The sequence below is a fragment of the Apodemus sylvaticus genome, chromosome 10 (genome assembly GCF_947179515.1).
Source record: "Apodemus sylvaticus chromosome 10, mApoSyl1.1, whole genome shotgun sequence".
NCBI classification, from domain to species: Eukaryota; Metazoa; Chordata; class Mammalia; order Rodentia; family Muridae; genus Apodemus; species Apodemus sylvaticus.
The window spans coordinates 2,497,973-2,515,980 of record NC_067481.1 but is presented as its reverse complement, the minus strand read 5'-3'; the positions used below and the strand labels follow the sequence as shown (position 1 = coordinate 2,515,980).

The following is an 18,008-nucleotide window of genomic DNA, read 5'->3' as shown; positions in this document are numbered from 1 at the left end:
TCAACACAGTATACATCCACTTCAATTTCCTGTCCCCTGGGTCTGCCTCTTTTGTCTCTTCAGTCAGGTCCCAACTGTCCTCAGACACTGCCTAGTATATAGACACAGGAATCTGGTCCTAGCGGGAGCCTCCTTCCTTCCCTTCATAGTCAGAGGGTTGAACAGCAGGGAGGCTCCTCTCAGCTTCCTCTTTGACCCTTGACTAGAATCTCCACAGCCCCGGGCCTTTCTAATGAATCCAGCTTGGCTCTGCTCGGACTCTCCCAGCTTCCTATCCTGTCTGAGAGACATTACTCTCCTCACTTCCTCTCCTGTTTGCTCCTGGAGCCCCCTTCAGGGCAGCTTGCTTGGCCGGGGGCATTTACACTGCTCTGGCCTCCCTGCCTCCTTTTTTAGTCATGACAACTGGTCCTTCCTGCCCTCCTGCCTCCGGCTCTGTTGGAACCCTTCTACCTTCCCTTCCTAGTTGCTGGTTACTGAGTGTTGATGACAGGTGTGGTCCCTGGACTAGCATGAAGAGGTAGTCATGAAGACAGTGCCCCCAGCCCTGTAGAAGTGCTGCTGCCTGAGGTTCCTGTGTTCTGGGAGCCCTCGTGGAATGACGGGTCAGCAAGCCAGGCCCACGTGTGAAAGGGATGAGTGGGTGGCAGCTTAGAGCTGGAGTCTTCATTCCCCCAAGATTGAGGGAGGCTCTTCGTGCCTAAGGACGGGCTGATACAGAACATATCCATCGGTGGGTTTTCCAGAGCCAAGCCCCATTGTGGACACTGGCTCTGGTGTCCTTAAGTGTCCTTACCTGTTATGATAGTCCTTCGCTCAGGCTACCAGTTGGACTGAGTTGGTGCAAAGCCTGGTGGCTTCCGTTCCTGTAACCCTGAAAGAGTCAGGCTCCTGGTGTGGTACCGTCCCCCAGGCGGAGGATGTGGTCTGGTCAGGTTTTCTTTCAGAGTTCCTCCTGGGGTCTCCCCTGACTGGCGTAGGCTGTTGACAGTCTGTGGGTATTCTGCTGGTGTGATTCTCATTTGGCTGCTGTTTGTGTATGCCTGTTTTTTTGCCATGTAATTAAAACATTTATTTGGCCTTCACAGTGAAAATCTAATTTCTTGAGTCTAAGAACTGCCGATATTGGCACAGGGACTGCAGTCCGTCGGGTAAACAGATCCGGAGCCTGTTGGATTGTTCATAGCATGGTATTTGTAAATCAGGCTGTGCACTGCTGTAATCAGAGCTGATGTTGGTAATTGGTGTGTTGAGTTAGGGTGGTGGTGTGGGGGGGCGTTGCTGAGCATTTGTGTGTGGCCCGACGGGTGGCCTCCCACGGCTGACTCAGCCCCGCCAGCCTGGCCTCAGAAGCCATGCTGTGAGTGCTGCCTGTGCCCGAGGCCCTGCGAGGACCCCTTGTTGCTCTGCAGACAGCCCTCTACAGCAGACTCCTGTCTGCCTGGGTGCAGTGTTCACAGCAGGCAGAGCTGGGGCTGGGACTCAGGGAGATGGGCAATGTTCCTGATCCCACCCAGGCTGGGCCCTCCCATCTAGGGGTGGATGGTGGTGAGGTGACACTGCTTTCTCTGTTCTTTTCCAGACCATCATGGAGCAGTTCAACCCCAGCCTCCGCAACTTCATCGCTATGGGGAAGAACTATGAGAAAGCACTGGCAGGTATAGCTGGCCCCTGGCTCACAGATGAACTTTCTTCCAGCCTCTTATTGCCTGGGGAGAAACTACTAGGCTTCATCTGGAGGAGAGGAGGAGAGGCTGTTTGCACCCCCATGCTCAGAGTGTGATCCTGCACTTACTGTGACCACAGGCCCTTACCGTACAGGCAGGTCTCAGTGCAGGCTACTCAGAGACAAGGGTGTTGATGTCTATTCTTTGGAATTTCATGTTAAGTAAAGGATTGGGGTTGGTGCTGGTGAGGACAGAGGACTTTACCACAGCACTCCCGAGTGGCCTCCAGTGCCGCAGTCCCCTCAGGTTCCCTAATCTATTCTGTTGATGGCTGCTCTAAGCACACCTGACCCTGTAGTAGGACCATGGTAACAATCTCCTGAATAATCCCAGAGGTCACTGAGGTGAGATGTGGAGGACAGTATCCCGTGGGCTTGGTCTATCGGAACTCACAGCACTGAGCCAAAGCCCAAGAGCTGGCCTGATTGTGTGAGACATGCGGAGGATGTCGGGAGGGCTCCCCTTTGCTCTCCCTGGGCCACTGCCCTACCCTTCTCTGCAGCACTGGACTCAGTAGCAGAGCTCCCAGAGACCTGTGGGATCCCAGAGATCGTGAGGTCAGATTCTGTCCCCTAGGAATTATCTTCTCCCTTGTAGAGGAAGCCAACTTCGGGGGTCTTCACGCCATCTGATCCCCAGGCTGGGAGTTCTCAGGTTGCTTAAAGAAGTGGTCACAGGGGCTGGGGAAGTAGCTCAGTCTCCTGGTGAGTTGCTTACCACAGGAGCATGATTTCCTAGCTTTCAAGCAAGTTTCAGATGCAGCCGCACGTGCCTGTAACTGTAGCAAGGAGGGACATGCCAGCCACCAGCCTGGCTGCAAAAACTAACAAGCTGCGTGGCCAGTGTGAGCCCTCGTCTCAAGGGACTAAGACATCGTTGCAGAACAGGACGCGACATTTTCCTCTCTCTTCCCCATGTACACAGCAATGCACACTCCTTCATACACATAGGGACACACAAACACAAAAGAAGTAGCCATGTGAGGCCAGGGAGCTGGCTCAGTCAGTGCTTGCCACTCAAGCATGAGGACCCAGGTTCTAATCCCCAGCACCCATGTAAAAGCTGAGTGCAGCAGTGAGCAACTGTAGCCCCCCTCATGCTGGAAGGGACTCTGTTGGGGGTGGAGTGGTATCTGTTCCTCTCCTGCTTTATGATTTCTTTTGCTTCTGGAGTGTTTTTGAGGTAGTCTTGCTGTTTAGCTCAGATTGGCCTCCTACTCTGTGCTATCCTCCTGCCTCAGCCTCTCAAGTATCGAGATTACTAACATTTGCAACCACAACCAGCCCTTGGTCCCCTGCTCTGACGCCTGGCTTGCCATCAGCTTCCCTTGTGTGGTAAGAGGAGCTGACTTTTCTGTCTGGTTGTAACCTCCTGGAAGAAGCCTCTGGAGGCAGAAGTGTAGTGTGGAAACCAACAATGAGGCTTCTGTCCTGTCCCTTAAGACACCCTGCTATCCCCAGGCACAGCCCATGATGCTCCACTTCTCCCAGCAAAAGAGCTTTCTGGGTCCTTGAATGAAACCAGCTGTTTCTGGTCTGATTCTCAGGTGGACTGTGTCTGGTGAAGTTGGAAGGCTTGGATGACTATAGCTAGGAGAAGTAGGAAAGAGGCTGGCTGACACATTCCGCACCAGTGATGGTCCCTTCCAAACCCATTCTGTGTGGGTGCTAGTGACCTGACCCTGAGGAGCCTCTACCCTGGTGTGGCTCTCCTCCCTCAGCAGATGTCTGTGTCCTGGTGTCTGCCTCTGGTGCGGCCTCACCTCTGGGTGTAATGGAGGCGAGTAGCAGTCTCCTCCTCTTTGATGTTGTCTGCCAGCTCCTCGATGCTCAGGCACGAATTTCCTTCCAGACCCTTCCGGCTCTCCCTTGTGTTCTCACATGGTTGTCCAGGCTGTGTGTGGACAGTCTGGATGGTTATTTCCTCTTCCTGTTTTCTCTGATTGTCTGCAGGCTACCCGCACCACCTCAGCCCCTCGGCCTCCAAGTGCCCAACTTAGGTTCCTGTGGGTTTTTTTTTTTTTTTGCTTCTGTTTGTTTTAAGAAGCCCACCCTCCTAGGCAGCACAAACTCCTCAGTCCCCCAGGGACATGGTCTTGTACCACAAAACAAATTGTGTGCACTTAATTGAAAACCATGTAAACTTTGATAGAGTGCCCGGTTACAAGCCTCTGACAGAGTTCTATAGAAAACAAATTAGAGCTTGTGGCAGCACCGCTGGTGGCTGCTTCCCATGGCCCAGCTCTCCAGGCCCGCTGCCTCTTCTGTCCTCCATGCTTGGCCTAATCTGAAGGATGGGTAGGTGGGAGCTTCCCTCAGATGGAGGAATGTGCCAGGTACTCCCAGGACCTGGTGGCTGTAAGCGCGCACTGTCAGCAGCAGCCCCTGGGCTGGCGGGAGGACGAGGCAGATACCCAGCCTTCCACGCCCAACTCGCAGGTGCCTCTGCTACCCAGAAGCCTCTCTGGCTACTGCAGTGCGGATCTTGTACCTTTAGCCTGCTTCAGGCAGTGGCACCTGCTCCTGGTTAGAGCCTGTTCTGAGACTGAAGACACTGACTCTTCTGACTTGGAATCTTTGGATAAAGCAGTGGCCTCCTGCCTTTCAGATCTGCCTTGCTCTTGCCCAGGGTCTGTAGGCGCTTTGTTTGGTGTAGTACACTTAAAGCTGCACTCCCTCCCCCTCGTTACACAGCACATGACAGGGCGCCACGCTCTGCAGTTTGACTTGAATAGCTCTGGACCTGAACAGTACACTGTGTTCTCACAAATAAAAGGAACCCTCGTGCTGGCAGTGGAATAGGAGTATCAACAAGAAACAGTGGTGTCCACAGAGGTGAGGAGCAGAGCGCTCCTTGAGCTTGTCCAGGCTGAGGTGGGGGTGGGGGTGGGCAGCAGAGCTTCCCTGGGTTCTGTGCAGAAAGTAACTGCTCTCTCCTCTCCCTCAGGTGTCACCTTCGCTGCCAAAGGCTATTTCGATGCTCTGGTCAAGATGGGGGAGCTGGCCAGCGAGAGCCAGGGCTCTAAGGAACTTGGTAAGACCCTTGGCTGGGAAGAAGACCTAGAGGCCCCCCAGAGTTGTTAGATATTCCCAGCAGGCCTGGAGTGCTAGGTGTTGGAATGAAGACCAGGTTTTATCTGTTAAATAAGAAAAGTGGTTTTAAAATGATTGAGCTGGTGAGGGGCACTCTGCTGAAAGGAGAATGTTCCACACCACCTTGGGATATAGCTTGGAGCTCACCCTGGCGGGCTGCTCCCCCTGAAGAGAATGGCTGGGCACAAACAGACACAGGCAAAGCTACATTTAAGGACACTGGGGCCAACCTTTAAGTGGCAGATATATATAAGGGGCCTGTGCGGAAGTTGGTCTAAAGTGATCACTAACATACTGAGTCATTCCTGGCATGAAAACAAGTATGCCCTGGAGGGCATACCGCCCCCCCCCCCCACTTCATAATACCAGGGACTTAGGAGGTGCTGGAACGTAGATTCCCAAGCAGTCCTTATTCTTATGCCCCCTGTGTTTTACACTGGCTCCTGTGAAGTGAGGTTGCAAGCTGGGCTTTAGCGGAACCCATGTTTTCTTGGTTTTCTTGAGCCAAGATGTGGGTGTGATGTGGCTGAGGTCTCCTCTCCCTCACGGGGATGCTGGGCTGTGAAGTGGGCTGTTGTGGGCAGCCCTCTGTTTATCTGCAGTTCTCCGCTGTCCTTGGACACGGAGCATAGATTGGCCTAGAACCACTTGGTTTCTTCTAGCCATGAGCACAGAGGACAAGCCTTTGCATCTGGCCTTATCCATAGAGGCCTCCTTATGGGGACCATTCCAGGATGCGGACCCTGTCCGACCAGCAAAGATACCAGGTAGATGTGCTCAGAAGGAAGCAGACAGAGATGTTCTAAGAGACCCAGGCCGTGAGGTTTGAAGCCAGTAGCTCCCCTGAAGTAACAAGAAATCTGGATTTCTGTGTAGCCCTGGCTGTCCTGGAACTAGCTCTGTAGACCAGGCTGGCCTTGAACTCACAGAGATTCACTTGCTGGTGCCTCCCCAGTGCTGGGATTAAAGACAAGCATCTCCACCCCTGGTTAGAACTGAATTTCTTTATGCGTATGCTCATTCTAGCTCTGGGACTTGTCTCCTTTGTGCCATGGCTTGCAGGCAGAGACACAAGGTCTTTTCTTTCACTAATAGGCTTGTCGTGTGACTAACAGGGCACGTTTTACCACTGAAAGTGAACAATTCACTGAGCTTGGTGTATTGTGAGTTTACTCCTATTCTGCATCTAGCTCCAGCCTTTCTCCTTAGTGTTCCGATTACAGACAAGTGTCACCAGCCTTTCTCCTTAGTGTTCCGATTACAGACAAGTGTCACCACACCTGGCCTGTTCATCTGCCAGTGGACATTGGAGTGGCTTCTGCTCTGATTGCCGTGAATAGTGTTGCATTGAGCAGGAGTGTGAAGTATTGGTGTGGGCTTACATCTCATTTCTCTTGGGCAAATACCTTGGAGTGGAGTTGTTAGAGCAAACGGTTGGAGTCTGTATTAAAGCAGCTCTGCTTTGCTTTAAAAATAAGTCAGCCCTGTTACCCACCCCTCCCTGCCCACGGCTCCCGCTCAGTCAGCTGTTCCCTTCCATGTGCTGTTTGCTTCCAAGCATCTGACAGGCAGGTCTGTGCTGTCTTTTGTTTTTAACTTCATGCTGAGGAATTCTTAGGATGGAGTCTGCCTTCTGATGCCATCCCCTTACTTTACCCAATACAACGATTAAAGTCTTTGTTAAAATCAATACGCAGTTTTGATAGTTTTGTTTTATGATAGTAATAAATGTCCTCTTCCTAGCTAAGATCCACAGTCCTCTGAGATCGCTTGATTTCGCTGCCTTATTGGGGAATGAAGTATCAGCTGCAGATGTTAGAGCATCATTTGTGGGGCGTGTCCTGTGTGCATGACAGTGACCCTGTCTGCTCCTTCCACAGTCAGGCCTCCCCCTATCCCGGCCCCACCTCCAGGTACCACTCATCAGCGGCCTGTGTAAATGTGGTGCTACACGGGCTCCGTGGGCTTCCTTGCCTGGCCCCTCTCAAATTCTTGGGCCATGTCATACTGTGTGCTGTGTGGCACAGTTCTGTGTTCCCTCACCCGGGAGGGCCACCTGGGCTGCTCCTGTGTGGGGTTATTTCCAGATTTACATTTCCTTAATTAATGATGTTCATCATCTTTTCATGTGCTTCGTTGGCACTTAGGTTTAGGGAAACGTAAACTAAAGAGCCAGGTGTGGTGGTATGCACTTTTAATCCTAGCACTTGGGAGGCAGAAGCAGGCAGATCTCTGAGAGTCTGAGGCCAACCTGATCTACAAAGTGAGTTTCAGTACAGCCAGGGCTACACAGAGTAAATCCTGTCTTGAAGAAAAACAAAAATAAATAAATATTTTTTAAAAAAAGATTATTACTCTTACTTATTTGGGTTGAATAAGTGTGATTGTCGAGTGTCTATTTCTAGGAGGTAATGTCTTCTACCACATGTGTCACCTGGGACGAGCTAACAATTGTCAAGCTTAGTGACATGGGGCTTGCTGAGTTATCTGGCCGGTCTGGCCTTTCATTGATTTTTTTTTTCCCAATGCTACAGATGAACCGCAGTTTCGTGCATCTTATCTTTGTATCTGTCTGTTTTACTCTGTATGGGTGTGCTATGCATGTATGCCTTCTGTGTGTGGAACATGCCCTGGACTGCCTGCACTCTCAAGAGCTGGCATTACAGGGATGCACTAACAAGCTTGGCCTAGTGGTGTTTTTAGGGGGAAGAACAGTTCAATGTTAACTTTGAATTTGATCATTGACTTTAGTTTGGTAGCTTATTGATTTTTATTATAACAACTTTTCTCTGCAATGGCCCTTCTAATTTTTGTTTGATGTTAACTGATTTGTTCCCAAACCACTGACTGCTCTTGGAATTGTTTTTGTTCGTTCTCTGGGTTCATCTGCCCCTTCGTTTCTTCTTCCTCCCTCTTAGAACCCATCCTCCCTCCAGTGTCCTGGTCCCCTGGCTTCCTCCCGGGTGGAGCCCCTGGTCTCTGGGCAGCCTGTCTGCTTTGTTCCTGTGCTACTCTCTTGGGGGAATCTTGTTTCTCCTTTAAGATTTCAAGCAGAGAGATGGGAAGTGGTTTGGATATTTTCCTGTCTCGGGCTGGCTTAGCTGGGGAATTCAGAAAGGATCTTTGTTAGTGTTTAAAAGCCTCATCTGTCACCTTTAATACCGAGTGGTACTGCTGAGGTTAGGACCATATTCGTTTTATTCTGTGTTCTTGGTCTTCACTCCTTGTAAGCTATTAAAATCATTCTGGGTGCTCTGAAGTTACCTGGCTGCATTTAGGATGAGGCTGGGGATGGTGGTCTGTGATCTGCATGGTCAGGCATCCTAGGTGAAGAGGGCATGGGAACTACTTGGCAGGGTGGGGGAGAGGAGCAGGGGATGCATCTCTGCAGAAATGTTCATAATGCGAAGCAGGCCAGTGAGCCTAAGAGAGATGTGGAGCTTTGGGTAACCAGGGCCTTGGAATAACCCTTATGCACAAGTGTCCACTACACTTAGATTCATATGTACAACCTGCTGTTCTTCTGCCCTGGGTCCATCTGTACCGTCGCCAGCAGTGGGTACATTCATTTTCACTGCTGTAGAATATTCCATAAACACATAATTAATCAGCTGTTCTCTGGTCTTTTCTTGGTTATACTTGAGTTATTCCCAATGGGTTTTGCTGTTGTGAGCAAGCTGGCTCATAGGAGAGGTGAGACTGAGCCCCTTTAGAAGACAAATGCTCCGGGACTCCACAGCATTTGACAGCAGCCACTGTGAAACAGGGCTTGCTTCCTAGTACCCAGAGCCTCAGCTCTTCCTGATTGTGTCTCTTACATATTTGTAGACTATGCTATCAAGGGCATACATGTTGTGTCTGGTAAGCCACAATGACCTTCTCTGTACTAACTAGCCTTATTTGCAGTCTATTTTCAATACTATTTGGTTTTCTCCTCCTCCTGTCTGTAACTTCGCTTATTTCTGATCACTTGGTCAGCATGGCCAAGATAAGCTGGTCTAGATTTATAAGGTTCCCACTGAGGAACCTCAGAGCCCTGAGGGAATGCAGCCCCTTCCAAGGTGACAAAAACTCTGGTCTGCCCCTCAGTGGAGACTATCCAGATCAGTCTCTATTGCTTCCTAATCAGTTGTGTTCAGGGATTGCTCTTTCTTTTTTGAGACAAGGTTACATTGTATTGTGTAGTCTGGTCTTGGACTCCTGGTCACGAGAGCTCCATCCTCCCTGTTCAGCCTGTGAAATAGCTAGGACATAGGCATGCAGCGTCAGACCTGTCTTAAATGGTCAAATCTTGACGTCCAGCAGAGTAGGGCCTATAAGCTCACCCTTCTACTGTGGGCCTCTTTCCTGGTCTTTCTAGTTTGGGCCCTGGCTGCACAGACCGGGCATTGGTTGTCAAGCATTCAGTTTAGTAGACCTAACCTGGCTAATTGCTTCCTCCCTTCTTTTTCTGCCCCACCTCTGCCCCTTTCCTTCCCCCCAGTGCTTTTCCACAGAGGGTGATGCCAAGAAAAGCTGCCCATGGCTGCTGCTCTGCTCACAGCGCAGACAGCATTGAGGTTGCTCAGGGCCCTGAGCTTCGTTCTCATCCCCATGAGGGTGACAAGCAGCAGCCACCAGCACCCCATCCCAGTCTCTGCAGAGAAGACCTCCCTGGTGCTGGGCAGAGAATGCCCCGGGAGTCACCTTTGCTTCAAATGATCCCCTAGAGCCATGCCTTTGTTCCTTTTCTTTCTTTTGGAGTATGTGAGTGGCCTGGGCAGTGCCAGCCTTTGATCGTCAGTCTTTCTGTACTGCACACTCTGGCCTCGCAGCTGGGGAAGGGCCTCGAGCCTGCAGGCTCATGCAGGGACCGTCCTCTCATCTCCACTTGGAGTGGTTTTTTTTTCCCCTACCGTGAGAAAGTCTGCAGCCTGCTAGAGCTTTACTTTGATATAGCAGGCTGCTTAGTCAGGGACCGAGGGCAGCTCTGAGCTCTGCGTCTTCACACAGCCTGTCTGATGCCCTAGCCACCCACATGTTTGTCTGTGGTTGCCTCCCACCCCTGGGTCCCCTGCCTCTGTCTCTGTCAAGAGTATTCCCTAGTTCCATAAACAGTTGGCAGCAGCTGTAACTGGGCAGGTGAGCCCTGGGCACTGTGATCTGTGTTTGGGTGCCATTCTGCTTTCTTGGGATATCTGTTACTGGGGCCAACTAGAATGATGTGGGGATCTAGACAGGCATGAGTTCCAGGCCATTCATGAATCTGTGGAGACATGCACTGTCCCCGTGGTCGAGGAGCCCTGGCTGGTGGCCTGATGCTGAGCAGGTGGAGCTTAGAGATGGAAGCTCTGCTGTGTGCATTCATTGAACCCCACAGAGGCTCTTACTCTCTCGACTTTGACTGAAGTCTGGGATTTGCGGAGATGTGAGCGTCTTACGTCGCTGTTCCGTAGCTGCTAGCTGGCAGCTGTGGGGCTGCCGTGGAGGACACAAGGCAGGGAAAAGCCACGGCAAACCTTGTTGCTGGGCCTTAGGGCACCCACCATAGATGTGGCTCTCACACTTGTGAGTGGAAGGCACCTGTCCAGTCTGCCTCAACAGCAGCTGGACTGTCCCTTATGTACTTCCTCAGCAGACTGACCACCAACCTGTTGGACAACCACCTGCAGCTCTTCAGTCTAGGGTGGCTGGGTGCATAGAACTGGGCTAAACCTGAGACAGGGAGGAGGAGACCAGAGTTTGCATGTTTATGGTAGGGCGCACACACCTGAGCAGGTGGGCCGGCACTCAGGTGTTCTATACTCAGCAAGGGTCAGATAGGTGCTCGTGGCCTGTCCCTGGTCATCTTGTGGACTTGGGAAGGCATGAGATCTGAAGTTAAACAGCCACTGCAGTGAGCAAGGTGCACCCTGACTGAGGACTCTTATCCCCTTCATGTGGTCAGGACCCACTGACACAGTTCGTGTCCCAAGGCCTCAGCAGTGTTCGTGTTTGCACAAGGTTGTGGTCAGGTCTGTCCACTGAACCGACTGTTCTTTCAACCTTGCCTGCCTCTGGAGGTTTCTTCAGTACTCTTCCCTTTAAAGGGCGGCTTTGTACCTGTCGGGGCCTGCAGCACACTTGTTTGTGATCACAGGGACTTGTGTGTGCTTGCCGAGAGCCCCAGGCCTCAGCTGGGGCTCTGCCGGCTGCTAAGCCTCACGAGGCTCCAAGGAGAATGAGCAGATGCTGTGTGCTGGTCACAGCTTGCAAGTAGAGATGCGCACAGACAGGCAACTGCAACCCTGCCTCAGAGTCAGCCTGGCTTCAGTCATCGAGTCTCCAAGCAAGGTGTGACAGTCGTGTCCTGCCTGAAGTGAGGAGTTTCTCAAGTGGCCTCAGACTGGCCTGGAGCTACAGCAGCAGTCGCTCTCCAGCAATATCAGGCTCACTCAGCCAGTCACACTGCGTGGCCCCAGGCCTCCAGGTCTCTGGGACAGAGGGGGCTGTAGACTTCTCACCCCGAGAGGCCTTGAAGCTGCCCCCAGTGCAGTACCTATTGGCCTAGGTAGTTTTGGAGGTGCCAGCTAGTTGAGCTCCAGTACTCTGTGAGGCTGTGAGATGGGCTAGTCATGTCCTTCTCCTCTTAGGTCAGGCAGAGCCCATCCACACCTGCTCAGGGAGTCTGTGTGTGTCCACCTTCCATTTCAGAGGAGAGGCTGTGTCTTCAGTTGTCAGACCCTCACAGCTCAGGCTCCATCTTAGAGAGTGCTAAATGCCGATAGACACTGTTTGAGGTCTGACTGAAACCCACTCACAGCTGTGCCCATTGTACATCCCCAGGAGCCTGACTGGGCCAGCTGTTTACCCAGGACAGGGACAATGAAGGAACAGAGGCCCTGGCCTGGCCTGGCCTGGCCTGGCAGTGCCGGCCGTGGATGGGCTCTTCCAGCTAAAGGCACCAAGATCCACAGTAAACCGTGAGGATCTCAGGGGTCCCTTAGACTCCAGCCAGGGTCCCATGCTTTACTCTGACACTGTAGAAGTCGCTGGGGAGTTGCCAGGCTGAGGCTCTAGGACTGGCAGCAGGGTGGGCTCAGGTGGCCAGGTCTCTTGTATGGCAGCCCTGGCCACCTGCTGAGAGCTCTGTGGGGCCTCACTGAGGCTCTGTCTGGAGAGATTAATAGCAGTCTGAATTGGATTTGCTGAAACCTGGGCAGCAGCCGAGTGATAGGCAGAGAAGACGCAGCAGGCGTCCATGTTCTTCAGCTCCAGGTCTGCTCTGTGGAGAGGATATCAATGAGCTTAGCACAGACAGGGCTGGTGGCCGTAGGGTCTCCTTTCAACCCGTGCTTCCCAGCGAGTTCTTGACAGTGAAGGAGCAGCGCTATCACCTGGCTGGAGTACAGGAGGCTTAGAGCTCAACCTGGGGCCTCTGGGACAGTGGGTCACCTCTGATGGCTCTGCTCCTGCCCTGGGGAGCTTGGCTCTACCTGAGTCCCAGGGTTGCAGCAGACAGGGGAGTTCACTGGCTCTTTCAAAACATGCTCCCTTTCAGGGTCCCAAAGGCCCCCAGGGATACCACTGAGCATAAAAACCAAGCCATAAGAACTGGACCTCCCTGGAGCCAGGATAGCTCCAGGAGCCCCCAGGAGCCTCACAGGTCAGTGGTTGGTCATGTGCCCCCCAAGTCAAAATCTATTTACCACACCCTCTGTTCCTGTGTTACAACGCCTGCTGCTCACACTTCAGTCAGCAGCTGGCATGGGGCACTCCAGGCATGCCCAGCAGCTTCTGTGGGCAGGTCTCTTTCCTTCCCTGGGTTTGCCCAACGCAATGGTCGTCAGGAGTATGGGCATACACACCAGGCACCTGCATACAAACCACAGCAGCCGAGAGAATGGGAACCCAAGCTTCCCTGCAGACCTTTGCAATGAGAAGAGATGGGCTACTGGACACGGTCAGAAACATGGGCAGGTACAGAGAGGGCCAAGGATCTTCCAGTATCCCTAGGTGGCAAACAGCACAGGGCTTTTGGCCAGCAGCAAGACTGGTCAAGAAGAGTCCAGTCAGAGAAGAAAGACATCTATGTAGCCTGGTCCCCTAAAGAGCAATCGCCACAGGTTAGATCATGTGCACTTTGGCACGTATACAGGAGGGAAGTGAGGTGGTCTCAAACCAGGAACCCCTGAACTCACTTGTTTTTGAGACTTAAAGTACTCTCAAAAACAAAATCAAAGAAATGAACAAAAAAGCGGTCCCAAAGGGGAAGGAGGAAGTGCAGGTTTGGCTCATCCTGTGATCTCAGCACTGGGGAAGCCCGAATAGTGTGATGGTCTAGCCCAAGGCTAGACCTGAGATTCTGTGTGAAAAAACTAAAAGAGGGCTGGAGAGATGGTTAAGCAGTTAGCCTGGGATCAGCTTCTAGCATCCATATCAGCTCACAACCAGCTATGGGCCTGCATATGGTACACATATACACATGCAGACAAAACACAAAAACAAATTTTAGCTAACAGTAACAGGTCCAAGTCTTTTAATAACTGTGGGCTCGTGTTACATTGTCCTCGGTATAAGGTATGTTTTGGAAGCACTTCATCCCTGACCTGGGGTCTCATGAAAGTAGTACATCACTGGAGAATTGGCTCAGTCATATCCTGGATAGACTACGAGCTGAAGTATGTCACAGACAGTCCCACAGCCACACAGTGTCTAGGAATGCTAGACGCGTCTCTGAAGTGTCGGAGGGCAGTGGATGCTGGAGAGATGAAAGGCAGACTGGAGCCCAGTCATCAGACAGGCACTGGTCCGTGGGCCAACAGCCAGTCCATGGGGCAGCAGCCCTCAGGAAGGTGCTGTTGTTGACCTTTCACCCCCAGTCCATCTGCTGGAACCTCTGTCACATCCCCAGGGTGACTGGACCCTAGGACAGACTTAGGTGGTGTTCAGCTCGAGCTGCTGGTGTCTTCCACCTCTGTAGACGTCTTTCTGCTCAGGACACTAAAGTTATGAGGTCTTTGTGCTGCTGAGCATGTGGAAGTGTGTTGGTGGCCTGGGTGCCTGTCCCCGTTGGCCTTCTACCCTGTGAAGGAACTTCCTCATACCATCCCAGGCCTGGCCAGTGGCCAGTGTATTCCTGGATACCATTGAGTTCATCTTTGTTCCCAGGTGCTGGGGTGCTTTCTCAGGACTCGGAGTTGATGCTGTCCATACAAGACTGACAAGACAACATTGCTAACCAGTCCTTGAGGCCCACTTGCCTCTTTGGATCGGCTGGTTTTAAGGGGTAAATGTACCCAGAAAGAATATAGTGGACTCTGTCTGTCCCCTGTGGGCAGGAACTCTTCTACTCATACAAAGGGTCAGGTTTGCTTTACCAAAGGAGCTTAGTCTCCATGAATGGGAGTGGAGCCCCGAATCTCCTCACAGACAACTTAGAAGAGAAGTCAGACAGGCCAGAGGATCAGCGGCTCTCGCCAAGATATCTCTAGTGGACAAGGGCAGGGAGGAGCCCTGAGAGCCTGTTCCCACTGCTGCTGGAGCTGTGCTAAGATTCTGACTGCTCACCTATGTGAGGAGGACATTAGGTCCTGTCCCAACATCTTCGTCTCTTTGCCACAGTGGGACCTGTGCAGCAGCTGCCTCAGAACATGTAGCTACTCAGTACCATGTGACTACTCAAAGACGTGTGGTCCACAACCAACTAGGGTGCCTGAACATCCTCGGATAGGAGCAGCCCCCTGGATGGCACTGGTCCAGGGACCTGAGCAGGCAAAATGGAAATAGTGGCCAGTGATTCAGGACAATGGTGACACTGGGTGCAAGCCTGAACGTGGCCCTAACTCTCCCCACTTTCCTCAAAGTCCCTAGTATCCATGGTCCGATTGTTGACACAACATGGACATTGAGGTGGTTTTTGGACTTGTTCTGTTTCAGAAAGACATGACTATAAGCTTTGCTGTCTACTGCTATCACCATGGCAACACAGCCATTGATTTTCTCTTGGTCACTCCTTGGCCGCATTCCACTCTGGCTTTCCCATAGGTAGGAGAAGAGCGTCTGAGGAGCCCGTGTATGGAGAATAGCTGAGACAAGGCAGGGTTGGTAACTGTCCGGTGGGGAGGGGGAGAGGGAGGGTTTGACTGTCTCACCTCCTGTCCGCCCCCTTGCCTCCCGGTGGTTTTAACAGCACGGTACCCTGGCAGCCCCTCAGCTGTCTGTCTTCACCTAATGAGAGCTCTATATTCGGGCCTTGTTCAGGCGTATGCTAATTAGCTCTCAGAGGGGCCTCTCCGCTCTAGAAGCCACCGGAATAATTGAGCATTATGGGTATTTGCTTCAGAGGGCTCTGGAAGGTAATGTGTGCTCACAGCCAAGTTTGAGCAGCTGACCCCTTGGCATAGAGCCCCTCTGCTACTGCAGAGAGGATGGCAGTTCTGACTCCTCCCAGAATGACTGGGGTCCTCAGCAGTCAAGCACTGTTGTGCCTCAGTACCCACTGATGACGCTCCAGAGCACGGAGTCCTACTGCGAGACTCCCTACTGTGTTCTGGGGACAGAGTGACCTCTAGAAAGTTATAGCAGCTCAAATCACCTGAAGGATGCAGGTGCCTCCTCTCTAGGCCCTGCAAAACTCCACCTGGGCTGCTGGCTACAAAGAGCCAGTCCCCTGCCCACCACCCTTTAAAACTTTGTATATGGAGCACTTCAGCCTCTCCCAAGGTCTAAGGGGGGCCTGCCCTCTTCCAGCAGAGCACACACTCTTGCCAGCATTACAAACGTGCTTATTAATGTTTCCTTGTGGGATGACCTTCGGATGCTGTTTAAGTCTGGAGCTCACACCGGGCCTGTGGCCACTGGATCCAGTTTCCTGAACCTGCAAGGGTTTGGCTGATTGGCACCTCTGGCAGCGTTTGCTTGCTTGCTTGCTTGCTTGATTTTTCCTTTCTTTAGAGGGTGCAGGAGCAAGAGTCCCTGATGGTATGTAAACCAAACTTAGCTGTCCTGGACCCTTATTTCTGCCAGATGGCTTCCCCATGAGTACCAAATACCCAGGGGACCCACTGAGAGCTGGAACCAGGACTGTGCACTGGTCTTTGGTGCAGGAGCATGACTTGGGGTCCGGCTGAGACCCCTGGAGGTTTGCCATCAGGTCACCTGGTGGGAGACTCTCAGAGAGCAGTACTCTTTCTGTCCCTAGGAGGAGGCCACTGAGGACTGACCACTCAGAGACCCCGGGCTCTTTTCACTTGTTTTTTTTCATGCGTCACTCACCCTTGCTGCTCAGAAGAGGGGCCGTCTGAGGAGCAGCCCTCAGCAGGGTCGCTGTGCTGACAGCAATGGAGGCAAGTGGCATTCAGCCCTGCTTAGTAGGCCTGACCAAACCCTCCCCAGAGCTGGGAGAACTAGTCCTAATAACTCTGGCAAGCAGACATTGCTTGGACGCCTGCTGTCTGTCAGGGCCTATAGCCCTTTCCTGTAGACCCTGTAGTTGAGGTCCATTACTCAGGCCACCTGTTCCTGTGTGGGGACAGTCCAGCAGGTAGGCAGTGGACCAAGGTCCCTACAGTTCGGGGAGGTAGTCAGAAGGGCCCTGGTTGGATCGTACCCTTGTGTAGTGTCAGATGTCTCTCCCACACCTGGCTCACTCTTGCACACTGCCTGTAAGCCCTGGGTGGGAATTGACTCCCGTGTCTTCTCCTGGTCTTGACACCCGTGCTTTGTCCAGTTTCTTGAGCAGAACAAGTTCTGACCTTTGATCACCCGATTGCCTTCTAGATGCAGGTGTCTGACAGGCCTGCCTGGCTGGTGGCCCAGCCCATGGCACACGCGAGTCCCAATCCAACTCTCGTGCTGCACACACAGTGGGACGCATCCACAGATGCCGCGGCCTGCAGTCTAGCAGTTCAGTGATGTGCAGCCACTCAGCATGTTCCTCTCCATTGCTTTACGCTGGAGTCAGCTCGGGCCCAGGATCCCTTCATGGGACTGGGCTGTGCGATAGCAGTTGGCTTTTTACTTTTGTTTACTTGGTATGTGTACATTCACACACATGCTCCACAGCATTGTGTGGAGGTCTGAGGAAAGCTTTCAGGAGGTAATTTTCTTCTTCCACTATATGGGTCCTGGGGATTAAACTTAGGTCGCTATGCTCAGTAGCAAGTGCTTTTACCCATAGAGCCATCTTACTGGCCAGATGTTTCCTTTTTAAGCTCAGACCTATGAAAATGTCATTCCCTCTCTATATAGGATCAAGGGGCCCTTCACCTGGGGCCTGAAAGGGCATTGGGGTGGAGTCTGGTCTTTTCCTGCCTCAACATATCTGCAGGTAGGGGCTGCTCAGTGCACTGAGCCCAGGCCAGGTCTACACTCCGTTTCCTGCCACCTTCACAGTCTCCCAGGTTCTCTCTTCCCTTCAGCATCTTGTCATTTGCACATTATAAGAACACTGTAGTTTCTGGGGGAGGTGGCGAGAAGACTGGATGATTTAATTATTTCATTACATTTTTATTTATATTTGTGCTTATGGTGGTGATGGGGCGCTGTCAGAGGGCAGCTTGCCAGTGTTGTATCTTCTTGTACCATATGGTACAGGATCAAACTCAGTTTGTCAGCCGTGATGGCAGCACCTTTATCTGCTGAGCTGTTTAACTGGCCCAAGACTGAGTATTTCAAGGTGCAGCTGTTATGAAAAATACAACATAGGGGGCCCCTCACTCCTCGCTTACAAAGGGGTGCGGTCCTGATGTGCTGGGATTGAACTGTTCCCCACGGCCCCACATACTGGCTTAGCACAGAGGCAATGTCAGTGGAGCTGGTCTACCAAGCAAGACAAGTGAAGGTGTGCCCAACAAGAGCAGTGCGAGCCTCAGAGAGGCACTGGGCTACAAAGTGGCTCTCTGTGCTCTGTGGGTGTAAAGCGGACTGGTGGCAACCTCACTGAGCATCAAGGTAGAGTTGTCATGATGTGGCAAGAAGTTCCTGCTCCCAGGACACAAACGGAAATGCTGGGCTAGAAGCAACATCATGATGCCTGTCAGCAACTGGCTCAGAGAAAAAGATGTGCACACACTTAACATATTAGAAGAGAGCTGGGGGGCGGGCAGCATTAGAAGAGCGCCCAGAACTGTGGTGAAGGCTAGCAGTGCCACTACACCCATAGGGCATCTCCACTGACGAAATGAGCCAGTGCAAGCCAAATTAAAGTATAGAGGCAGGTTTGCTGAGG

The 18,008-nt window shown here is 52.2% G+C and overlaps 1 protein-coding gene across 6 annotated transcripts in view; it reads left to right on the top strand.

Annotated features, from left to right (window-relative positions):
• Baiap2 (BAR/IMD domain containing adaptor protein 2) overlaps positions 1 to 18,008 on the top strand; it is a 65,721-nt gene that overhangs the window by 13,217 nt on the left and 34,496 nt on the right. For all 6 annotated transcript variants that reach the window (XM_052196097.1, XM_052196093.1, XM_052196095.1 and 3 more), the window contains exons 2-3: positions 1,583 to 1,658; positions 4,674 to 4,760. In XM_052196097.1, coding sequence (XP_052052057.1) covers positions 1,583 to 1,658; positions 4,674 to 4,760 — 163 coding nt within the window. The remainder of the gene's footprint in view (positions 1 to 1,582; positions 1,659 to 4,673; positions 4,761 to 18,008) is intronic.